General features: G+C 44.1%; 2 protein-coding genes across 2 annotated transcripts in view; one reads left to right on the forward strand and one right to left on the reverse strand.

Annotated features, from left to right (window-relative positions):
* On the forward strand, positions 1-21,585 carry ACTL6A (actin like 6A). The gene is made up of 14 exons (XM_066621734.1): positions 1-111; positions 2,805-2,881; positions 4,589-4,763; positions 5,838-5,938; positions 7,334-7,431; positions 8,626-8,720; positions 9,097-9,203; positions 9,568-9,657; positions 10,432-10,493; positions 16,636-16,750; positions 17,291-17,371; positions 17,836-17,931; positions 18,795-18,881; positions 19,820-21,585. The coding sequence occupies exons 1-14, from the start codon at positions 87-89 to the stop codon at positions 19,898-19,900; spliced, it is 1,290 nt and encodes a 429-aa protein (XP_066477831.1). The 5' UTR covers positions 1-86; the 3' UTR covers positions 19,901-21,585.
* MRPL47 (mitochondrial ribosomal protein L47) overlaps positions 21,511-25,334 on the reverse strand; it is a 6,941-nt gene continuing 3,117 nt past the window's right edge. Inside the window, exons 4-7 of the mRNA XM_066621735.1 lie at positions 24,183-24,279; positions 23,086-23,216; positions 21,907-22,002; positions 21,511-21,785 (exon numbers count right to left, since the gene is read on the reverse strand). Coding sequence (XP_066477832.1) covers positions 21,671-21,785; positions 21,907-22,002; positions 23,086-23,216; positions 24,183-24,279 — 439 coding nt within the window. The 3' untranslated portion in view covers positions 21,511-21,670. The remainder of the gene's footprint in view (positions 21,786-21,906; positions 22,003-23,085; positions 23,217-24,182; positions 24,280-25,334) is intronic.

The raw sequence follows: 25,334 nt of genomic DNA on the forward strand, positions 1-25,334 counted from the left end.
GCGGAGGGGGGCGGCGCTGCGGGGGGAGGACACGGCGTGGCCTGCGCTTTTGTTGCTCCGGGCGGGGAGGAGGACGCGGCGTGGCCATGAGCGGCGGCGTGTACGGCGGGGGTGAGTGCGGGGGGAGAAGTCTGCCGCCTGCAACTTCTCCCCCGCGGCCGCAGGGCGCTGCTCCGGGTTGGGCGAGTCTCCCGCCCTTCAGACTGCGGGCCTGCAAGGGGCGCCTGCCCGGCAGAGCCTGGAGGTGCTGCCGGGGGACTCCGCTGCTCAGGAGGGGCAGGAGCGTCCCTAGGCTGGCGCCTCCCTTGCGTGTGATGAGTCTGCGGAACTCCTTGCCACAGGGCGTGGTCGGAGGAGAGACAGACCCTGAGACTGAGTGTGGAACTCCTTGCCACAGTGTGTGCTGATGGAGAGAGCGGATAGAGGGATGTTCTTTTCCCTCTAGCACAACACCAGAACCAGGGACATCTGTTAAAATTGAGTGTTGGGAGATTCAGGACAGACAAAAGAAAATATTTCTTTACCCAGCATGTCATCACTCTGTAGAACTCTTTTCCACAGGATGATGTGATGACCACCTGATGGGTGCCTCCGTTATGGGGAAAAGCTGCAGTGTTTCGGTCTCTTCAGTATAGAAAGGAGGTGCCAGATGGGGGCGAGGAACATGCTTGAGACATACAAAGTTATACAGGGGATGGATAAAGTGGAGGGGGGATGTTCTTTTCCCTCTCACACAGCACAACACCAGAACCAGGACAGAGCCATTGAGGTTGAGCCATGTCTTTGGAACTCCTTGCCACAAGATGCATCTGCCTAGAAGGATAGAGACATGCTGTTTTCCTTTCTCATACTCTTATGCTCTTTGTCTATCTATGGATGGAGGAAGTAGTCTCTGCATTCAGCTGAATAGGATGGAAGAGGGGCAGGGCTGATGGCTGGACCAGCATTCCAATTGCAACTATAAGTGTGTGCACAGTAAACTGTGATGTCAGGATAACACTCTGATGTCAGAGTATAGGAAGCTGAACTAGTTGGACCTTTGGCCTGGTTCAGCAGGGCTCTTCTTGTGAGGGTCTTTCACATGCAAAGCAGGTGCTCTGCTCTTGTGCTGTGTGAACCCTTCCTGAATTATCCTTCTTCCTGTGGGTGAGAGCCCTGGTCACTTTGAAGGGCTGCATGACCTGTGAATAAGGTGCTCAGGAGGCAGAGGATTTTAGTGGCATGGAGATGCAAAACAGGAGGTGTGCCTTCCCCCCCACTCCATCAACTGGGGAAAGAAAGGGGTCTGAACCCTTGACATTACAGTATTTAAAAAAAAGAAACAATGAAACAAAACCTCTGCCTGTTGGGAACAGAGCCTATGAAAAGCTCTTTTCAGCGATGTCAGCAATTTTCATTCTTTTTCATCTCGAAGCGCACTGACAAGGTGCTAAATATTAAAGGCACACCTTTGGTTCTTTGACAGTTAACAAGGCACACCATGCTGCTGGTGGCAGAGCTCACATCCCCCATTGGCCCTACTAATACATGACCCTCTCCCAAACTCCTGCAGCACACCTGCAGACCATTTGCAGCACACTGGCTGAAAATTGCTGAGCTAAGGTGAGGGTCTGGAACTGGTAGGTCAAATCTGGCCTTGAGAGCTTTCTTGCCAACAGCATTCATGTGGATGAATTGGTGCTGGTTTGGCGAGGCCTCTGAGCCTGTGTGTTCGGACCTCTTTGGTTGACTTGTGCTAGTGATGGTTCACTGCTGCTGCTTGCTCATCCTTGTTGCTACTGCTGCCCAAACCCTAAACTGTCACTCCTTCCTTACTAGTGCTTGATGTGTGTGAGCCAGCCAATGGCAGAGGCAGCTTTTACTCCCTGCAGCCACCTTCAGCTGTTGTGGCTGTTATATGGCACTTGCAGCCTTTTAGCATTTTGAAGCTTGCTCCATTAGCTGTTGTGGGTTCCAACCTTTCCTGTGTGTATCTTTTTTCTTAGCAGTGCACAGTGGCAGCCTAGAGCTGGGCAAATGCCCCGGATGCTGGGCCCGCGTGGCTCCAGGACTACGTTGGGAGCCTTCTGAAGCTTCCAATGCAATTGGAAACATTACTTCTGGTTTTTTAGAAGTACTGTTTAAGACTGCAGGGAAGCTTCAGAACACTTAGCCAGTTGGTCCTGGAGTTGTGTGAGGTTCTGTCACGCTGGTAAGTATGGTGGGTGGTATCAAATGGTGGGGCAGCATCATGGACCTTTGCCCCAGGTGCAGCAAGGGGTAAGTCCGTTACTGGCAGTGCATGGTGCTTTCCCCGTTACATCCCTGTGTACCTCATTGCCTCTAGATCCTGGGCCAAACTGTAGCTCCTTATGTTGCCTGGATAGCATACGTATTTTTAATATTATCCCTCCCCCTTTACTTTGCTAATTCCTGTCTGAGGGTGTAATCCTAAACCTGCTACTGGATTAGCAAGTTAACTGGCTCAGTTGTAGTTTATCATCTTGAAGCCACTTCCTTTGTAGTATGTAGAAATGTGTCAAGAATCTGTTTGGGCCAGTGAAACATTAGAACAGGGCTGGTAATGTAAATCCGTAGCAGCTCAGTAGGGCTTACTTCTCAGTAAGTGTATTTTAGGATTGCAGCCAAAGTGCCTACCTGAATAGGAGGCTATTATGTCCCCTTGTTATCTTCCATTCTCTCTGAACTCTTCTCATTCTGCTTTTCCTGTTGTTGAAGGTTTGCGGCTTGTCAAGAGATTGTGAGCTTATCTTGTAGTTTTGATTTTGTTGTGCACAGTTGTAAATCTCCCACTGTGTTTGCAGATGAAGTTGGAGCTCTGGTGTTTGACATTGGCTCCTACACAGTGAGAGCTGGCTATGCTGGGGAGGACTGCCCAAAGGTAAGAACAAGGTTTCTTTGAATGAGAGTTCAGGTTACTTATGCAAAGAGCTCCTGAAGTAGTTGTCTCCTGTGAGGAAGCTTTGTATAGCATAGAACTTGAAAGGCCCTAAACAACTATGGCTGGCCCAGTAAAATATGGGACAGGATGGACACGTACATAGGTACAGAAACAATCCGATTAAAATGGGACTCCAAGGCCATCTGGTTTCCCTTTATCATTAAGAGGACTGCCATTTAGCACAGTCTTGCAAAATGTAGGATGCTGCTGTCCCATGAGATGCTGTATTGATCTTTGCCTTCCATATGCCCCAATCTTAATCTTGGTAATCCATATTTATTATTCTCTTTGGCATAGTCTGTTAGCATAAATAGCCTATGTTTGTCTTAGCTGAATTCTGGTAGTTTGGTGATGCTTTCATGCTTGTTCTGTATCTGTTTTCTACTTGCATATAAAAATTAATTTAAAAAAATTTAAAAATCCAACTTGGAGATTAATGCCACAGTCGAAAGCATCACAGGTTTCTGGTGTGCACATAATGTCTCTTGTGCCTATGAAGTTTTCTGTGCCTCATCAAAGAGAATGGGTGAGTCCCTGCTTACTCTGAGCATTGTTTATATACCTTGATGCGCTGGTGTTGTGTGCTGGAGATGCTGAGTGTTTGATTCAGAACTGTAGATGTGAAGCGTTCCCACTGACATGTATGGGACAATGAGATCTGTGATTTGTACAGGCCTCTTTCCTTGCCTGTTCCCAGTTGCAGCGCACAGTCAGCTCTATTAGATTGCTGTTCATAATTGCAGCCCTGAAGATGGTCATGTGTGTTGATCTCATTGAAATTAAGAAATCTAAGAACATCACTCAGTATACACTGAGTATACTTTAGGGCACAATCCTAACCAATTTTCCAGCACTGACTTAGCCAAAGTGCAGCCCCCAAGGTAAGGTAACAAACATGCCCTTAGCTTGAGGAGGCCCCCTTGACTACCTCCTCACTGCAGGATGCAGTGCACACCACATTGGCACAGCTAAGTCAGTGCTGGAAAGTTGGTTAGGATTGTGCCCATATTCTCTAAATGTTTATGAGGATCATATGAATCTCGGCTTTTATTTTTTTTCTCAAGGTAAGTTTCTAGTTCTAAGGGTTCTAAACATGGTGATAATATATAAGAATGTTTCAAAATCGGATAGGAAGCAGAAAGAAGTTCTGTTTCCCAGGTTCTTTGGTTTCTAAACTGATATCAAGACTTATTGTAGTGACTCAGGATTTTCCACAATTTGGGATTAGTTGTGAATAAGGGGTTGTGTGTGTTTTCACTGTTCTGTTGGGTGAAACGCTTTTGAAAAGTGTTCTACATAAAACTGAGGGCAAAGAATTTAAAAAGCTACCACTGTTTAGGATAAAATAAGTTACTGGTAGGAGCCACAAGGATGCAAAATCTGATAAATCTGTGGGTGCAGCTATATTTCCGTTTCAGCTGGGGTGTTCAGCCCTATTCCTTCCAGAAGAGAGCTTCAACTCTCTAATTTTAGGACTTTGAGGCACTGGTGTTTCTCTCTTTCATATAAAAATAGTGGCTGGTCTTATGACCGTAATAAAGATTTACTACTACATATAAAAATATACTCAACCACCCAGAAATTTGCAAACACAACACAAAGTCAGTGATTCTTATGTAACTTTCTTTTCCACATCTTGTGTTGTAGGTTGACTTTCCCACTGCTATTGGTGTGGTACTGGACCGAGATGATGGCAGCTCTATGATGGAGATTGATGGTGACAAAAACAAGCAAGGGGGTCCAACTTACTATATAGACACAAATGCTTTGCGAGTTCCAAGGGAGAACATGGAAGCCATTTCACCTTTGAAAAATGGAATGAGTATGGTTCTACTTTTTCTCTTTCCCCTCTCCTTGTCCTTATATCTGACTTCAGACATAGAAGTGTTGTTATTTGGAAAAGGGTAGTGTTCTGTTTTCAAAAATAATTTTGGACTAGGGTGATAAGAATTTCATTTTGGTGTTTAAGTCAGAAGATCTTCAAACTTGCTTGATACATGCAAGAGCCGTAGAGATTTCCATCTTTCCCCATTTAGTGAATTGTAACATACATTGGCCTGCTATGAAATCGGGGCCTTCCAAAGGAGGAATTAACAACCCTTTTTAATTTGTAAGTATCTAGAGATGTTAGCGGGAAGAATGTAGTTATACTGCCATTTAAATATTCTTTTCTTTTTTATTGTTTAACTTGGATACATTTTGTTAACCTTTTTTTAATAAAAAGGGAGATGTTGCTGATGCTATCCATGAGGAGGTAGAAAAGTGAGGGGGAAATACTGTAGGTGAGATGTTGGGATATTTGAAAAAGGTGCACTTGTCCTCTTTAGTTACAGCTGTTCTCTCTCCTTCATTCTGCTTATCCTGATGGACAGTGACCAGTTGCAGACACAATTAAACATTGTTCATTTTAACAATGATTTCATGCCTAAACCCTGATTAATACCCCAAGCTTATCAAGGCATGAATCCATGATAAGCTTGCCCAGCTAAGCTTTGCTTTCCAAGACTGTGAATAGGAAGACACTAGTGAGATCTTAGAAGCAGAAATGCTGGAGAGGTGGGAATAATCTCTTAGACTTGGGGTTCCCTGCAGATATAACTAACTAATGCAAGCTGTGGTTGACAAACCACTTCAGACTTTGGTTTCAAATTGTACTTTGCAGCCAGTCCTTCATATAGTTCAGATATTCAGAAGTAGCATGGTCGGGGAGACCATGTTGCTGTTGGTCACTATTTTTTGGTCATGAAACAATACTAACCAGACTCCTATCCTGTTCCTGCTGTGCTCCCTCTCTGCCCAGAGCAGTGTTCACTATGCACTGGTATTGTGCTTAGTGTTGTGCGAAGAGGAGCATTGCTCCCTGTAAAAGTAGCTTTAATTTGATTTCTTGTTACAGTTGAGGACTGGGATAGCTTCCAAGCCATTTTGGATCACACCTACAAGATGCACATTAAATCTGAATCTGCATTGCACCCGGTCTTAATGTCTGAAGCACCAGTGAGTAAAAATCCAATATCTTTCTCTGAACCGTAAAGTCACGTTTGTTGAATAGCCATTTGGCATTTTAGGAACAGTGACATTAGAAAATTTGAAGTGGTAAGAGCCAGGCCTTGGAAGACAGCAATTCTTATTTGAAAAAGTTTCTTCCGTCATATGCCTATATTTGTTCCCATGTTTGCTTCATGTTTGTAGCATTGGTTGCCATTCAGAGTACACTGGGTTAGGCAGCTGGTGGTTTGTGCCTTGATATGTTTGCTATTTAAAACCCATTTTTGCCCGGTCTACAAGAATACACATTTGGTCCCTGTTGCATATAGGCAGTGTTGGGCAGAAATGGCTGAAGATCAAGCCAGAGGCCCATCTAGTCCAGCTTCCTATATCTCACAGTGGCCCACCAGAGGCCTTAGGGCCCAATTCTATCCATTTTTCCAGTGTTGATGCAGCAGTGCCAGTGGGGTGTGCACTGCTTCCTGTGGTGGAGAGGCACTCATGGAGGCCCCCTCAAGGTAAGGGAAGATTTGTTCCATTGCCTTGGGGCTGTATTGTGGTTGCACCAGTGCTGGAAAGTTGAATAGGACTGGGCCCTTAGGGAGCATCTAGCTGATCTTAAGATATTTTGTCAACATATAGAAGTTGTCATTTGATTATTATCATTGGTGCAAATGTAACATTGGCATTCTTTAAACAGTAGTTTGTGAATCTGAGTCTTGAATATTTCCTACCCTGGATGAATTTAAAATTTTGCGCATTAAATGATCAAGAGTTTACTGGGATACTATTTTTTTAAACTTCTGTAATTTTATTGTTCACTTTGAGTTCTGCATTAACAGTCTGTGTTAAAAACCATTGGATTTGTAGGCACTGTCTCTAACATGAATTTCATATGTATACCAGTAATCTACAAATGTCTCTAATGTCTTTATATCCTCTTGTTTACAACTATGTGTGCACCTGGGAATGTTTTCCAGGTTGCTAATAGCCCAACGCAATACATGCCTGCTCAGAATTAAGTCCAACTGTGGTTTCATTCTCTATGGTTCAAGGAACCATAGTTTGCATTGGTGCATATGTGGTGAGAAACTATGGTCTACTTTGGGAAGGAGGAGGAAGTCTTTTTTGGTGAGGGGAATGGGGTAAGACATGAATTTATAAGACCGACTTTCAATTTCTAAACCATGGTTTGAAGGAGCCAGTGTTACGTTTGCATGCGACTGAAATAATCAAAGTAGATGAACCAGCTTTTTGTCTTTTATGAACAGGAAGGCACCTAGACTTTTCATTTTGGCACTGTGTACATTTACAGTAATAGATTGTGAATGGAGGGTGTTTCTGTTTGGGTTGTAGATAAGAATTTTTTTTCTTTTTGGCTTTCCTTTCTCCTTGCTATCTTAGTGGAATACCAGAGCCAAGCGTGAGAAGCTTACAGAACTGATGTTTGAACATTACAACATCCCTGCTTTCTTCTTGTGCAAAACCGCAGTTCTTACAGCGTATCCCAGGCCTGTTGATGATGAACAAGTGGGCATCTTTACAAAGTTTCTGCTTTTAAAAACAAACACACACAAACACCCCCCCCCAACAGTGTTTTGTTGTAGTGCCATCAATGTAGGTTGTGTTCCAGAATGGAAGACAGGTTCTTATTGTGAGAAGCGCATAGTCTAATATAGACAGAGAGGAAAGGGAGGGGAATTGTGTCAGGGAAGAGAGGAAAGTTATGCAGTTATTTCATTGACATGTACTTATGTTTAGTTGGTAGCAGCATAGCCGGGGTGGTGGCAGCGGCAGCACAGTAAGTACTAGTGGTGCTGCAACATGCCACGTAAGTGGCCTCTCCTGCTCACTGTAGGAGCCCATTCTGTTCAGCGACAGCGCATTGCCTATGCTACTGTTTGTTCTGGCTACACTACTGTTATCTGGAGAGGGGGGATTTGCTGCATGGGTAACAGTCTATCCTCCATATCTAATTTACCCAGGCTTCGCACACTGGAGAGGACACTCTGTTCCAGAACCACTATTCAGAGTGCGATACCATAGTCTTCCGAGACTGAAGGATGCTAACAGTAGACTGTTACCTCTAGTAAGGCAGAGGGACTAAGTGGTAGTGCCAAAGTTTTCATGGAAAAGATGAGTTTTGCAGAACAATTTGAAGGAAGTAAGAGATGGCATCCCTCAGGTGATCAGTTAAGGGAGTTCCAGATGAAAAGGACAGCACGGAACAAGTCATGTTATGACTGGTTACCTGTTATGTAGCAGTGGTAGACCCAAAGAATTTGTAGCCAGTGTTGAAATCAACTTTCAAATTTCCTCTCCAAGTATAAAGTTTGAATGCAAAAACTTCCTGAATTAAGTTCATGCAAAAGCTGGTGGTTCAGTACTGTGAAGACAAAGAAATTGCCTGGTCGTGCTGTGCTGATAGAACACTGGTTATTTGTCTGAACAGTCAGTGGGATTCATTTTTCAGTCAATTAGGTTAAGCAGTGAAGATCTGTGAGATATACTCCAAAGTGTACCAAGAATTGTAGCCGTAGTTTAGTTAGCTTTCCAAGCAGCCTTCTCCCAAAGCAGAAGTGATGTCATGAGACAATATCATTTTTAACAGTAAAAGCAAAACTAATTTCAGTACCTGTAGTTAATATCATATCCTGTGTTGCTTTCCATTGGTTTTCCTTAACTCTTTGAAATAGCTTTGCTAATGGTAGATCCACAGGTTTGATTTTGGATAGTGGAGCAACACACACAACTGCAATTCCTGTGCATGATGGATATGTGCTCCAGCAAGGTAATCATCCTTCAAGGGAATGATTCATTAGTAACCTGAAGAAGAACAAACAACAAAGATTGTGTTTTAATTTATTCTTCATTAAGGTTAAATAATTTAAGGAATTCATGTTTTCAGGCAACAGTGATGGACATTTGTTGAGTGAACTTTTAAAAAAGAATTCAGAAAAATAATCAAGGACTGTCTTTGTACACGACAGCTATATGTTTGTGTGAAAATGGAGCAAGTCCTAAGAACGCAGAATTGGCTGTCCCTGTGCTACGGAGACAACCAGAGCTGCCCTGAATTGGGGGAGAATGGGATTTGTATGGGCAAAGCATGGTCTGTCTTGAAGGATTTCTATTTTCTTCACAAATCTTAGACTCTCTTTTTGTAGGCATTGTGAAATCACCCCTGGCTGGAGACTTCATTACAATGCAATGTAGAGAACTCTTTCAGGACATGAATGTAGAGATAATCCCTCCATATATGATTGCATCAAAGGTAAGACTGTTTGCCGGATGGAGTAGAGACTGACTCACTGGCAGTGTGCATACTTTTTTGTGTAGGTTCTCTGCCTGCCTGACTGCAATCCTCAGCATGTCTGCTGAGAAGTAAGCCCAACTGAGTTCAGTAGAACTTGGTCCCATGTAAGTGTGAATAGGATTGAAGCCTGAGACTCAGTACGCATAGCTGCATATGTAGAACAAACATTTCTGTTTGGCCTTTGTATGGGTTGCACCCATGAAGTGGTGTATATTAATGAGTTAACGTCTTTGGTGTGTTATCAGTAATTGTATTTTTCTAAAAATTAGTTAATGACACTCTTTGTGTGGAGAATTTAAATGACCTTGAATTGCTGTTGCAGGAGGCAGTTCGTGAGGGTTCTCCAGCAAACTGGAAGAGAAAAGAGAAGCTGCCTCAGGTCACAAGGTCATGGCACAATTATATGTGTAATGTGAGTATAATTTCCAAGGCTTATAAGGAAATAAACTTTGCAAGTATTTTTTGAATGAAGTGGGGTTTCGTGTAAAGCAGTGGTTCTTAACTTTTGGGAGGGTCATGGACTCCCCTTTTGAGAATCTGTTGAGAGCTATGGACCCCCTAGCAAAATCCCCAAGTGCCTGTGACACAGTTTTGCATACAATATGCGTATTGCTTTAGAAATTGATTTGCTTCTTACATGCAGAATGTAAAAACAATCTTTACAAAGAATTATGTGTAAATCTTGTTTCTTTGCACAAAATTAATCGCCATTTTCTGAGGGAGAAAATTGAAAGGGCAAAATAAAAAGTAAACTTTTAATTCTATTCAAAAATAAATGGCAATGAAAAGGCTACTGTTTGGCTTTAATAAGAAGCTGAAATTATGGAGTGATCTTTGACATGGCCTCATGAATTTGACAGCGAGTTGATTTTGACTTTTGTTGTCAATGAGTGCTGAAAACCCTGACTCAAAATTATGTATTGTCATGCTTCAGCATCCATGGGGGTTCCATTCCTGGAACCCCCACTGATGCAGAAACTCACAGATAATCAAATCTGTGGCTCAGGCATCCTGTTACCCTCCTAATGTGACTGAAGCAGAGCTCCGGTCATGTCCGAAGGGCTTTCTTAGGGCCAGGAAGCAGTGCAGTGAAAATTCTCATTTCTGGTGACTGTTAAAAAACGGAAAGAAGTGAGATTCAGAACCTCGCAACACAACTTTTTTCTTATGTTTTTTTCCCCTACAGTGTGTAATTCAGGACTTTCAAGCCTCTGTCCTCCAGGTGTCCGATTCAACATATGATGAACAGTATGTAGTAGAGCTGAATTTACTTTGCACTTTGTAATGACTAATGAATAAGCTGACTTTAAGTAATTTTGGTCTGCAACTATGCTGAACGCAAGCTTGATGGAGGAGGCCCTGATATCTTTGGAAAAAAGAAGAGTAGTGAGATGGACTAGCTAATCTATGCAACAAGGAAAGCAAGGTTTGATAGAGAATTCTTCAGGCTTAGGGGTCTGCAAAAGTAAAAGGAGCACATTGATTTATCCTAGAGGGGCTCCATGACTGATGTGGATGATTCTGTATCATGTTTGATGGTACTTATTCAGGTTACATAGAGTACTAAATCAGGAGTTTTGGGCAAGACAAATTGGTAATGGTGAATAACTGTCTTTCAGGGAAGCTGTGTGCCATTCCTGCATGTCTTGTTGAGAAACTCTTGATACCTTTCCAAAAGTTCTAGTCCTTGTAACTATTGAAATTTGTGAGTAGTATCTGTTAAAAGAAACAGGAACAGGAAGGGATACTGGGCTCAATCCTATCAAATTTTCTAGTGCTAGTGCTGCTGTGCCAACGGTGAATGCACTGCTTCCTGTGATGGGAAGGCAGTCACAGAGGCCTCCTCATAAGAACATAAGAACAGCCCACTGGATCAGGCCATAGGCCCATCTAGTCCAGCTTCCTGTATCTCACAGCGGCCCACCAAATGCCCCAGGGAGCACACCAGATAACAAGAGACCTCATCCTGGTGCCCTCCCCTGCATCTGGCATTCTGACATAACCCATTTCTAAAATCAGGAGGTTGCGCATACACATCATGGCTTGTACCCCATAATGGATTTTTCCTCCAGAAACTCGTCCAATCCCCTTTTAAAGGCGTCTAGGCTAGACGCCAGCACCACATCCTGTGGCAAGGAGTTCCACAGACCGACCACGCGCTGAGTAAAGAAATATTTTCTTTTGTCTGTCCTAACCCGCCCAACACTCAATTTTAGTGGATGTCCCCTGGTTCTGGTATTATGTGAGAGTGTAAAGAGCATCTCCCTATCCACTCTGTCCATCCCCTGCATAATTTTGTATGTCTCAATCATGTCCCCCCTCAGGCGTCTCTTTTCTAGGCTGAAGAGGCCCAAACGCCGTAGCCTTTCCTCATAAGGAAGGTGCCCCAGCCCCGTAATCATCTTAGTTGCTCTCTTTTGCACCTTTTCCATTTCCACTATGTCTTTTTTGAGATGCGGCGACCAGAACTGAACAAGATGCGGCGACCAGAACTGGACACAATACTCCAGGTGTGGCCTTACCATCGATTTGTACAACGGCATTATAATACTAACCGTTTTGTTTTCAATACCCTTCCTAATGATCCCAAGCATAGAATTGGCCTTCTTCACTGCTGCCGCACATTGGGTCGACACTTTCATCGACCTGTCCACCACCACCCCAAGATCTCTCTCCTGATCTGTTACAGACAGCTCAGAACCCATCAGCCTATATCTAAAGTTTTGATTTTTTGCCCCAATGTGCATGACTTTACACTTACTGACATTGAAGCGCATCTGCCATTTTGCTGCCCATTCTGCCAGTCTGGAGAGATCCTTCTGGAGCTCCTCACAATCACTTCTGGTCTTTACCACTCGGAAAAGTTTAGTGTCATCTGCAAACTTAGCCACTTCACTGCTCAACCCTGTCTCCAGGTCATTTATGAAGAGGTTGAAAAGCACCTGTCCCAGGACAGATCCTTGGGGCACATCGCTTTTCACCTCTCTCCATTGTGAAAATTGCCCATTGACACCCACTCTCTGCTTCCTGGCCTCCAACCAGTTCTCAATCCACAAGAGGACCTGCCCTCTAATTCCCTGACTGTGGAGTTTTTTCAGTAGCCTTTGGTGAGGGACCGTGTCAAACGCCTTCTGAAAGTCCAGATATATAATGTCCACGGGTTCTCCCGCATCCACATGCCTGTTGACCTTTTCAAAGAATTCTATAAGGTTTGTGAGGCAAGACTTACCCTTACAGAAGCCATGCTGACTCTCCCTCAGCAAGGCCTGTTCGTCTATGTGTTTTGAGATCCTATCTTTGATGAGGCATTCCACCATCTTACCCGGTATAGATGTTAGGCTGACCGGCCTATAGTTTCCCGGGTCCCCCCTCTTTCCCTTTTTAAAGATAGGCGTGACATTTGCTATCCTCCAATCTTCTGGCACCGTGGCCGTTTTGAGGGACAAGTTGCATACCTTAGTCAAGAGATCTGCAACTTCATTCTTCAATTCCTTAATAACCCTTGGGTGTATGCCATCAGGGCCCGGTGACTTATTGATCTTTAATTTATCAATGAGGTCTGAAACATCTTCTCTTTTAACCTCTATCTGACTTAACTCCTCGGTTAGGAGGGGCCGTTCGGGCAGCGGTATCTGCCCGAGGTCTTCTGCCGTGAAGACAGATGCAAAGAACTCATTTAATTTCTCTGCCATCTCTAAGTCTCCTTTTATCTCCCCTTTCCCTCCCTCACCATCCAGAGGGCCAACCGCTTCTCTGGCGGGTTTCCTGCTTCTAACATATTTGAAGAAGCTTTTATTGTTCCCCTTAATGTTGCTGGCCATGCGTTCCTCATAGTCTCGCTTGGCCTCCCCTATCACCTTCTTACATTTCTTTTGCCACAGTTTATGTTCCTTTTTATTCTCTTCATTAGGGCAAGACTTCCATTTACGGAAGGAAGCTTCCTTGCCCTTCACAGCCTCTCTAACTTGGCTGGTTAGCCATGTGGGCACTCTCCTGGATTTAGTGGAACCCTTCTTTCTTTGCGGTATACACCTCTGCTGGGCCTCTATTACTGTTGTTTTAAGCAGCCTCCATGCACTTTGGAGAGATTGGACTCTTTTTACCCTCCCTTTCAACCTCCTCCTAACCAGCCTCCTCATTTGAGGGAAGTCCGCCTGTCGGAAGTCAAGGGTTTTTGTTAGAGATTTGCCTGGTATTCTTCCCCCAACGTGCACGTCAAAACGGATCGCAGCATGATCACTGTTCCCCAATGGCTCAGTAACGTTTACATCTCTAACCAGGTCCTGCGTACCGCACAAAATTAAATCCAGAGTCACCTGTCCTCTGGTGGGCTCCGTGACTAGCTGATCTAAGCCACAGTCATTCAGCACGTCAAGAAATCCGGTTTCCTTATCGTGACCAGAACACAAATTGACCCAGTCTATATGAGGATAATTGAAGTCCCCCATGATTACAACCCTGTCCTTCCTTGTCACCTCCCTGATCTGTTTCCTCATTTCAAGGTCCCCATCCGATTTCTGGTCTGGAGGACGATAGCACACCCCCAGTATTACATCGCTGCTCAAGCCTGGTAATTTAACCCACAGAGATTCTACGGTGGAGTCGGACCCACCTTCAATCTCTACTTTGCTGGATTCTATCCCTTCCTTAACATAAAGGGCCACCCCACCTCCAACACGCCCCTGCCTGTCCCTCCTGTAGAGTTTATAGCCCGGGATTGCGGTATCCCACTGATTCTCCGCATTCCACCAGGTTTCCGTTATGCCCACTATGTCAATGTTTTCCCTTGTTACCAGACATTCCAGTTCTCCCACCTTTGCTCGTAGACTTCGGGCATTCGCATAAAAGCATTTATACACGGAATGCCCCAGGATGGGCTGCTTATTCGCTCCTTTGTCCCCGCATCCTCTCATTGTGCCAAACTGTCTATCACATCCCATCTCCCTACCTTTCCCAATTTCTTCTCCTACCTTGCCTTTGTCTTGTTGTTCTCTAACCTCCCCATCCTCATCCCATAGGGATGAGGAGTCCCGAACCGGATGCCCCTCGGCTCCTGTCGGCCTTCCCCCAGGGATCAGTTTAAAAGCTGCTCTGCCACCTTTTTAATGTTATGCGCCAGCAGTCTGGTTCCATTCTGGTTCAAATGGAGCCCGTCCCTCTTGTACAGGCCCCGCTTGTCCCAAAACGTTCCCCAGTGCCTAACGAATCTAAACCCCTCCTCCCTACACCACCGTCTCATCCACGCATTGAGACCCCTGATCTCCGCCTGCCTAGCTGGCCCTGCGCGTGGAACAGGTAGCACTTCAGAGAACGCTACCTTTGAGGTCCTGGCTTTCAGCTTCCTGCCTAAAAGCCTAAATTTGGCCTCCAGGACCTCCCAGCTACACTTGCCCACGTCGTTGGTGCCGACATGCACCACAGCCGATACCTCTCCCCCAGCACTGTCTACTAGTCTGTCTAGACGAGAAGTGATGTCCGCAACCTTCGCACCAGGCAGGCAAGTCACCATGCGGTCCTCACATCCGTCGCAAACCCCCCTCTCTATGTTTCTAATAATCGAATCCCCCACTACAAGAAGCCCCCGACCCCCCTCCCGCCGAGGAGTATCCCGAGTGCGCTCGGATACGGGCCCATCCCCTGGAGAAGGGATCCCCCCTAGGGGATTGTTTCCCTCCTCTCCAGGATGATGTCCTCCAGTCCCGAGACTTCCCACCCGGGCAGCCGAGGAGCTGCACGCCTGAGGTTGGGACGAAGCCTGATCGTCCCCGGAAGTCTCCCCACGGTCCTCCTCTGCCTGCCTGCGCTTCTCCAGGTCGGCCACCAAGGCTTCAAGGGAGCGGACGCGTTCCCTGAGAGCCTGGAGCTCCTTGCACCGAGGACACACCCATGACTTATGCCCCAGAGGCATATAATCATACATGTGGCACTCGATGCAGAACACTGGATAGCCCCCACCCTGCTGCTGGCTGTCTGACTGCATAGCTTTTTTGTTGTTGTTGTTGTTGTTGTTTTATTTAGGGGTCCTTTTAAAAACCGTACACTGGATAGCAGCCCTTTTCTCTAGGGAAGAGGAAGGGCAGTGTATGGGGCCCTGGCCTCCTCGCCCTGCTGCTAAACTCGCCCAGATGCTAAACTCTTGTGCCTTACCTGGCACTTGGTTCCCAGAGGCCACACGCGTCTGCAGAGAGCCTCACGCGATGGCCTGCCTAGCTTTATACTCCTGGCTGGCTCCTCCCCCCTCCTTCCTTCCTGATTGAAAGGGGGCTGGCCTTCCCAGGTGAGTTTACAAAAGCTCAGGAAGGCAAATGGCTGCTGATGGGCGTGACCTACTCTGCAGGCTCCTGAATGGACTGCTTGGATTAGCCTAATGGGGCTCTTAATGGGTTGGGAATTGGCCCTTCCTAGGTCCTTTCCCTCCTAGTTCTGTTCTCTTAGGCTGGACTGTTTTTGTAACCTCAAACTAGTTTTTATTTGGGTTTGTTTAATTATTTATTGCTCTCTAGATCCTGTGTCCCAATTTACTGACCTGTTTAGGTTATGTTCTAACTTAGATTAGGTTTAACCTGGGTTAAGTATAGGTTTAATTTAAACAAGTAGAAAACCTGCTTTTCACTTTATCCTCCTCCCTTCCTTCGATTAAGTGCTACCTTAGGTGCAGCTAACTTTCAATTTTGATTTAAATGCCTGACCCTTGGGCACTTACTCACGAGTAGGACTCTGCTCCTACTCACGAGTAGGACTCTGCTCCTACTCACGAGTAGCCCTATGTACCTCCCTTAGGTGCTAACTTTCAATTTTGATTTAAGGTTGCTTTAAAGGTAAGGTTAAGGTTAGAAGACAGGGAGTTAGAAAGACAAAGCGTTAGAATGAGTACACTTACCTCCTCCTCCTGCTCCTCCTCCTCTCCTTCTCCAAAACTCAGAGGTCTCCTTGCCTTCTCCTCGCCCAGATGCTAAACTCTTGTGCCTTACCTGGCACTTAGTTCCCAGAGGCACTTGGTTCCCAGAGGCCACACACGTCTGCAGAGCAAGGTATTTGTAAGGGAACATTTGTTCCCTTACCTTGGGGCTGCATTGAGGCTGCACTGGTGTTGGAAAGTTGGATAGGATTGGGTCCTCAGTTAAGAAAACTAATTTTCCTCATTTTATCCTTTGGGCAAACAGGAAATCTGGGGGGGGGGGGGGATTATATTTGATTTTGGAAGACTTATCCCTCCAGAGCAGCAAAGTTCCCTAGCTGATCCTTGTTAAATCACTATTTCTTAGACGACACAGAACTGTTGTGTGGAGAAATTGGATAACTGCCATACACTTTGTGCAGGAGCAGCTGGATTGAAATGTGTAAGAACTGTTTTAATACCTTTTTGAAAACCATTGGTGTTTGCTCCCAGGGTAGCTGCACAGATGCCAACAGTGCACTATGAATTCCCCAACGGTTACAACTGTGACTTTGGTGCTGAGCGGCTAAAAATACCCGAAGGCTTGTTTGATCCTTCCAATGTAAAGGTAAAATTAAGCAAGGTGGAGTGTAAAATATTCTCTGTGTACCTTTATTAGCCCCTGAGGCCTCTTTGCATTCCCCCCCCCCCACACACACACATTCAGAGCTGAGACAGGCAGTGACCCATTGATAGAGCACTACAAGTGAGAAGTCCCAGGCTCTGGAATGTACTTTCTCATGGAGGCTTGCCTGGCACCTGTGGGTGTGTGGTATTACCTCTGACATATATAATGGACAAGCCTTGAATTCTTATTATCAGGAATTTAAGGTAAGAGGTTTGAATAGTAAACTCTTGTCTTGTGAATTAGCTTGCTTTATGCCAATGCCTTGGTAGGTTTGAAAGTAATCTCTGAAGTTGCTCCCTCTCAGTCTTTGCTCACCATCTGCAACATGAGGATAATAATACTCCTTTTACAGGATTGTTTTAAAGATAGAATCCTGATAATACACGTGAAGGACTTTGTACAATCAAAGTGCAATAGGAAGATTAAGTATTATTATTTTTGTTCTTCTGTGATAACTTTCTGATTTCTCCCTCTTTCCAGGGTTTATCGGGCAACACAATGCTAGGTGTGAGCCATGTGGTCACCACAAGTGTCGGAATGTGTGACATAGACATCAGGCCAGTATGTATTAGTTGAGTATGTTGGCTTAATAAATGAGCTACAATTCAAAGTGCTGAGTTTGCAGAATGGGCCATAATGCAGCCCTCTACACCACACTGTGCTGTTGAAAACTCCCTTATATTGTCCATTAGGGTGAAGGATTGCATGTGTTGGGAAGTTCCCTGTTCAAATCTTGCCTTGCCAATGAGCTTGCTATATGGGTTAGGCAAAAACCACTGATTTCTCTCCCCCCCCCCCCCAGTATGCTGACTGACACTGTAGGATTATTTTCAGGCATTGTATATAAATCACTCCTGTCTTGTGAAACTCTTTTGGCGGGGAGGGGAGAAAATGCTCTTAGCAGCAATGTGAAGTTACTATCTTCAACTCTGTGACGTCTCTTTCGTTGTCTGTTGTGAAGGGCGAAAGAGAACAATTCAACTTTTAATGAATAATGGAGGCTTCTGTCCTTTGTTTTTCTTCAGGGTCTCTATGGTAGTGTGATTGTAGCTGGAGGAAATACACTACTACAGAGCTTTACAGACAGGCTGAACAGAGAACTGTCTCAGAAAACCCCTCCAGTAAGTTTGCTATACAACTGTAACATTTTCCTTTGTGTTTCTCAAGTGCATCTGTTGACTGTGAAGTACTCTTGCTAAACATGAAATGGAGATTCCAGCTTTTTGAATGGGTGTGTGATAGACGTGTGAACAACAACAATCTAGTACATTTCAGAGGTGTGCTGTGTTCTTCCCCATTTAATGCTTGACATAACCAGACACTGGTGTAAATTGCCTGTTAAGAGTCATGTCCAAGATCAAAGAACTGTGTAATTAGTTCTGGGTGCCCAAAGAGCTTTTTGACTTGCATTTTGCAAATAGAGCCTCCCTTCACTCTGTCTTCAATACCATAAATACAAGCCACAGTTTCTGAGGGACATTTCACAAGTGGTTTGAGACATAGTATTTGTGAAAGGAGGAGAAGCAGGGGGCCTGCTTTTCAAAGAGAAAACTAATATGGCTAGGTGCACACAGGGCCATTGGGCATTCTTCAGGTAGCCTGTAGGCTCTAGGCCAGTGCAGCAATAAAGCTCTGGTGGATCACTGAATGATAATAGCTTTGAACTCCTGCAGGTCTTCTGCCTGCCTGCCTTCCCTTTTAAAGTTGGTTTTGGAGGCATAAGACCACATGTGTGATTTCACTTAAAACTCGGTTACTTGTTCCTCTTACTAAGTAGTTCATGCCATTCCAAGGTTATAGAAGGAAGAAGCTTGTTTGAATTTTATGAATATCTTCTTAGCTGTCCTGAGCAATGTCTTTGAATGAAATATGGGATATACATTTTAAACATCTAAAATGTATGCGTGAGATTTCTTGAATGAAATGGTAATACCAATGACTTTAGTAATCACTGCTTTTTAAAACCCATCTCTTCTGTTTTCAGAGCATGCGGCTGAAGTTGATAGCAAACAACACAACAGTGGAACGGAGGTTTAGTTCCTGGATTGGCGGCTCCATCTTGGCTTCTTTGGTTAGTAGATGGGTTTGGCAGCTGGGGATCTGAACTGCTCAAGAAATACTTGGATGAAATCCAATTGCAGTTGGGAGAGCTGGATTCAGGAGAAAAGTGGGGGCAAAAGAAAGGAAGAGCAGGTTGTTTGCTAAGATGTAGTAGGACTTCATAATACTTTTGTTCTTGAGGGACAATAGTGGCTGCCTGGAACGTAACTGAGCTTCCTCTTTTCCTTGCTATCTTCCTTCCTCCTGGCCAGTGGTGTATGTGGACATGCTCTCCCCTCTCTGTCCACCAGAGGAAAGGGGATTTTTTTGTCCAGAATAAACTTAATTTGGGGGCTGGGATAGGAAGTAGTCACTTTGCTAAAGTTAAACAGCTTTGATAGGAAGCCCCATGATCACTACCTTAAGATCCAGCATGTAAGAGTACAATACTGTGGTCAGCTTCTGACTTCTAAGTACTGTAAGAGATTGGTACTGCCATATTTGTCATGCCTTGGTAAAGTCTTGCTGTGGCTAAATACTGTAGGTCAGTGGTGGCTGGTGACTCAGCCTAACTTTTTCAACTGGTGGCTCCCTTGACCTACTGGGCCATGATTACAAGATAGTAATAACTTCTGTTGAAGCTTGGGTAGTTAGCCATGCATAGTTGATGCTGTACTGAAAGTACTAGAGGTGTCTAATTCACATGACCAGCATTCAGGAAAGCCAGCTTCAGGTCTGGGCCAATTCCTCAGTCAACCCCCTTGCTCTTTCAAAAGCAGGGAGATGTATTATGGAACTAAGCAAGTCACACGCATTCTCTAGGAAGAAAGAAGGAAGGTGTGGGTCTCTCGCCTGTGGCCTGCAAAACCCTGGAGCAGGTGGCGCTGATTTAGCTGAGAAACCACTTGCTTTATGAATTAGCTGGATTGCTTGTACTTGGATCTACAATCTTGGCTTTGTCTTTTGCAGGGCACTTTCCAACAGATGTGGATCTCCAAGCAAGAATATGAAGAAGGAGGAAAGCAATGTGTAGAAAGGAAATGCCCATAAGCTTTGTGCTAGAAGGAACTGCTGCCTTTCCCAGCACTCCTAATTGATAGCTTTAGCATACTCAGGAACTGGTTTCGTCTTTTGTAGAAAAATATATACTTTTTCAGCATTCTCCATTTTTAACAACCCACAGGTATCATTTTGAAAGGCCAAGCTGGTTCTGTCACAGCAAATGGATGCCTGCATCCTTTGTAAATGCAATAACTCTTATACAAATTTTTTTTATAAATATCTATTTTCTGCAAGATCCTTTTTTCCTGGAAACAGCCTAAGATATAGAGTGGTAGATGTAATTTCTTGCCTTTTGATGACATTTGAGAAATTTGTCTACTTTCAGGACTAGTCTTCCTTGTTACGTTGGCCTTAATAAATTCCTCTAGTTTTGTCATAGAAAAATGCTCACAGAAGCCTCTTTCATATAGCAGTTATTCTGATGTAGGTTCTCACCATAACTAAGTATTCTTGAAGGCCTTCAGCCTTAAAAGCTGTTTGTCTCTTTAGGTAATCATGAATTTCCATTAAGCTGTTTCTCAACATGCATACAGCTTGACCCATTATGCCTGGAAGGAAGATGAGATGCTATATTCTACCTATTGAAATAGGTTTGCCTATTGGGAGTGCTGTGATGCCTGCTGGTGCAAAAGCCACCTTAACAGATAGTGGCCAAGAACTTGTACAGTGAAGTTCCTGCTTCAAATCATAACCAAGAACTCACAAGGTGGCTTTTATGCAACCCAATATCTGCAATATGGAATAAATACTGACTTAAAATAAGGATGTTATGATCATTTAGAAGTTGAACATTCATTATGCTATTGTTTAATTTGGGATATTTAATGAATAGGTCATCTGTTCTTGCTTCAGATTCTTTTGAAAGCTAACTCAGCAAGTTTCTATTAAACTTTAAAACTGGTTGAAGACTTCCTAAAAGCAGCGCAAATGCTTGAGGACGAGCCATTAATTCAAAATCTCTCTATGTGTAGAAAAGTAGTACAGGAAGAAGCAGCCTGGGTTAATTTTGTATTCTACTGCTAATGTTTGTACTAGGGGCTGTTGGATTTTTTAATGAGGAAAATCTAAAAACATCCTACAACCAAGTTGACAATTCATTCTGGTCTTGTCTTTGTAGCATGCATAGAGCAAATCTTTGGTTTGTCACAGGACAAAGACTTCTGACTCCACCTTCCATGCTCTGGTGTAAAGCTAGTGGTAATTGTGTGTTTTTCATGAATCTTATTTCTCTACCATCACATTCATCAGCATTGTAACAGGTCAGCAGCTGTGCAACTGAAACAAAATTGGGTCTACTAGTAAGAATTTATCATATAATCTGCTTTTGTTAGTGAGTAGCTCTGTGTAGCTCTTAGCCAACAGGAGTAGCCTATCTTTTGAAAATTCTGCTCAACCACCTTTCAGAATCTTACTAAGCAACTTCCTCACATGCTTTCAAGCCCAATCTCTACAAGAATTTGAAGTGTGCTTCTTAAATTGGAAATAGAGCACCCACTATTTGCAGACTACACTCAGCCCTAATTTTCAGTAGTGAGCATATACAGTTAAATGATTATGTAAATTGAAGCACAGCTGGGAACAAACAAGATGTTTCACAGTTGTTTAAAGTTCACAACAACTTTATTTTTGAAAGAAAAACATTAAAGAAACATGGTAGGTGTCATCTCATTCTTGTTCATGTTCTGCAAGCTCCCAGAGGGCAGAGTACTGATTTCATATTCCAAAGCATAGCAGCAATTCCATGCTTCCAACTCCATGTTAACTCTGAAACTGTGTGGCAAGATGAGGGAATTTTTCTTTTAACATTTTCTCTTTCTTCTTCTCCAAGTTTTTCCTCCTGGCTTCTTTACGCAAATACTTTTCAAGTTCGAGCCTGCAGAAGAAAGCCAGCCATCAGCTAGTACAAAGGATGACAGAAGCCAGATTCCTTCTCCCCTCAAAAAAAGACATGTAGGAAAAATGAAACTTATGTTTCAAAGACTCTCTGCCTTTACCTGTTAAAACGGTTGACACGTGGCAAAAAGTAGAATCGCTTCCTGTTGTGCCTTGCATTCAAGTGCCAGGGTATTGGCCATTCTTTAAATTCATACCTGCCAAAAAAGAAATTAGAAGCATGTGATATATTGCAATGATCTCAGACTGCAGGGTTACCATTGCTTTTTAGAGAACTGGAGAATGGTTGGGCAGAGATTTTAACCCAGATAAATTATATTTTAAATCTCCCACCAAAAACCACCCCACAGGACACATTATAAAATTTCTTTAAAAGTAATGCATTAAAAACACACCTCACAAGAGATAAATGTAAATATTAGTCTTGTCTGCATTGGGAACACCTGATTTGCCTTAACTAACTGAAGGGAGGGACCAAAATGAGAAACTTATGGAGGGAGGGGGATGGACAGACAACTCTTCCTAACTATTTTTAACTTTCCATAACACAGATGATGTAGGCCAGTCTCCAAACCCTCTTAGGACCCAATCCTATCCAACTTTCCAGTGCTGATGCAGCCACACCAATGGGTTGCACACTGCATTCTGTGATGGTGGGGCTGTCATGGAGGCCTCCTCAAGGTAAGAGAATGGTTGTTCTCTTACCTCAGGGCTGCTTTGTGGCTGCATTAATGCTGAAAGTTAGATAGGACTGGGCTCTTACACACTACTGACAGATCAATTTTCCAGAGCCAATGCAGCCGTGTTAGCAGACAAATGTTCCCTTACTTTGAGGAAGGCTCCATAACTCTCCCCCATCACAGGATGCAACATGCACCCTGTTGGTACAGCTGCATTGGCTCTGGAAAGTTAGGATTTGGCTGTGAATGTTGGTGTTGGCACTTTTTCTTCACAACTTCACAGGGATGAAGGACTCACCCCATCCATGCATTAATTAAAATAGATGGGGGGGGGGGAAGGCTCTTTTCACAAGTCATTTTCTTTGCATAAAATAAATTGTCTTCTACTTCAGATCATTGGTCCCAGGACTGTCTACCAGTGCATCTCAGGAAGGGATTTTTCCCAATCCTGGGACCTAAGATTAGTTACTGGAGATGCCAAAGACTGAATATAGAACAAGATGCATACAAAGCATGCGCTCTGTTACTAAGCTATGCTTGGTATAAATTCTCTTTATGTATAAACTTGCCACAGCTTTGAAACACAAGCACTCCTCATACCAGAAAGTACGGCCCAAGAAGTTATGCCTCCATTCGCCCGGCCTCTCCTTCTCTTGGCCTGTCTGCAAGAGCCGCAGAGCATCTTCCCTCTCCTGAATGACGTGATCCATTCGGTCCATGGAATCCTTTACCTGAAGAGTACAAAAGAGGAGTTTCAGCTCAGACACCATGACAGTGCGCACAGGCTAGACAGTCTCAGAAAAGGACATGCTTTGCAGATTGAATTCCCTACAAATTAAGACATGCTTCACTGGGGAATGTACTTGAGGCAAACCTCACTGAGGTTTGAATGAAGGTTCCATTCCTCATGAAACTGCAAAATGCACAACAATCTCTGGCACTTCAATGGAACTCACACCATAGAACTCCTCTGATGGTTGCACTTTAAGGACGTAAGCCTCAATACCACTGCGGAGAGAATGGTTGTGCATTGGAGATTCTTCTCCTGAAACTCTCAGCCTTTCTTCTTGCTACCAGTCTATGGTCCCCTCTGTTTACATGCTTACAACACAACCCTATACATGTTTACCCAAAAGTATGTCCCACTGTGTTTAATAGGTTCTACTTCCAGATAAGTTTGTACTGAATTACAGCCCTAGTCACTGCTCTTGCATTTTCCCATAAGTACAAACCCTTTCCCCAAATTCATAGCTAAACACTGAACCCAAAATTTCAAACTCAGAATGTGAGTGTGTATCCTGGTTTACCCCTGCACCCACCTTTCTCCCTGTTCTCTTTTCCAGATTTTAGAGCAGCTTGGACAAGAAGCAGATCAAGTATTAGCGCACATTCTGTGAGACCTGTGGGTCTCTGGAGCACTAAAAATGAGCACTCCTGGCTCAAACCCTCCCAAATGGAACTTCCCCCCACCCCTTGTCTGACAAAATCCAGAGTCAGCTTCAAACCAGATGGACAGTGAAGCCATTTTAAGGGCCTCATGCAACTGGAGAAAGTTTAAAAGGCTCCCTCCCTATTCTGTCTCCTCCACTCACATAAAATCAGGTCAAAGCTGACAAGAACCTTTAGCAGAACTGCAAATGCAGTATTTTTCACATAGAACACATGTTTGCTGGCACCTCTTTTGGTCACAAAGATACCTTTTCTAATCGCTCTGGGCTTGGCATGGGTAGCCTCTGTCGTTTTGCTTCTTGCTCCATTGTCAAAAGCATGTTTCGCTCTTTCAGGAGCACATACCTAAATCAGAGGAAATGCTGACAGGTGAGACATGTAGAGCTCTTCCTGAGAGCTGCATGAGAGCAACACATTTTGATTGTACGCAATTCTTTGCATAGTATCTTCACAACATTAACTGATGCCAAATTATAGATTGCTGACTTTTCAGGCTTATCAGGCAGTCATCCTTACTAGAAGTCCAGCATCTAAATAACTGGCTGCATAGTTCAGATCAGATGGGAAATTCACCGCTACGTCTTGGCCTTCATCACCCCTTAGAGTTGCCAGGTCACACAGGGTGTCACACAGCCCCTGCCAGTGCTGCAGGGGCAGAAGAAGCCACAACTAGCAGAATTTCTATCATGATGTGGCTTCTAGATCCAGCAGTACTATCTACCTCCACCCCAGTCTGTCAACATGCATAGTTGCTCCTGTTTCTAGAACCTACGTGTAGTTTTGCTTTGATCCTACTTTTGCCTTGGCTTCTCGTTTCTTAATTTCAAAACTCACCATCAGTTGTTTCTTCAAGTCCCTGCTTTTCACAGCACTGGCTACTTTGGCCACAATTCTTCCTTGAGCTATCCTGTCTTTTGACCAGACACCTCCACATTCCTCTTGCCCCCCCCCCAGGCATGCAGGCCCTCATCTGGGAATTCTCACTTTGATTAACCACTTCTTCCCTCATCTCCCTGATCTTTTCCTCGGGTTCGGTTTCCCATTGACTGTTTCAGTTTAATCATTTTCTGTCCATTGCCTACACTACAGTATGCTTTCTTCAGTCTTGCTGCTGCCGTCCCTTCACTTCCCCAAATCGTGGGACTTCTTAACTGTCCTCAGTCTCACCCTGTTTGAGTTTTTATCCCAACCAAACAGAAAACTTGTTCTTCTATCACAAAAACTGGATAGTAACCTCTTTAGTCCCCTGAACAACTCAGCCTATCAGTGGCAGAGTCAGCCTCTCACTAACAGAAATGCAAATAGATTCTGATATTATGAATAAGCACAGTGGCTTTGTGCTATGAAAAGACAGGGGAGTGCTAAGGAGTCTGGTCAAAAGTCAGGGAGACTAGAGAAAG

This window comes from Tiliqua scincoides, chromosome 3, assembly GCF_035046505.1.
Source record: "Tiliqua scincoides isolate rTilSci1 chromosome 3, rTilSci1.hap2, whole genome shotgun sequence".
Taxonomy (NCBI): domain Eukaryota; kingdom Metazoa; phylum Chordata; class Lepidosauria; order Squamata; family Scincidae; genus Tiliqua; species Tiliqua scincoides.

Excerpts from the sequence above, each read along its gene's own strand:
- ACTL6A (XM_066621734.1), top strand. The coding sequence starts at position 87 with ATGAGCGGCGGCGTGTACGGCGGGG. Across the intron at positions 112-2,804 it reads CGGCGGCGTGTACGGCGGGG|ATGAAGTTGGAGCTCTGGTG; the intron begins GTGAGTGCGGGG and ends CTGTGTTTGCAG. Across the intron at positions 17,372-17,835 it reads GTGACATAGACATCAGGCCA|GGTCTCTATGGTAGTGTGAT; the intron begins GTATGTATTAGT and ends GTTTTTCTTCAG.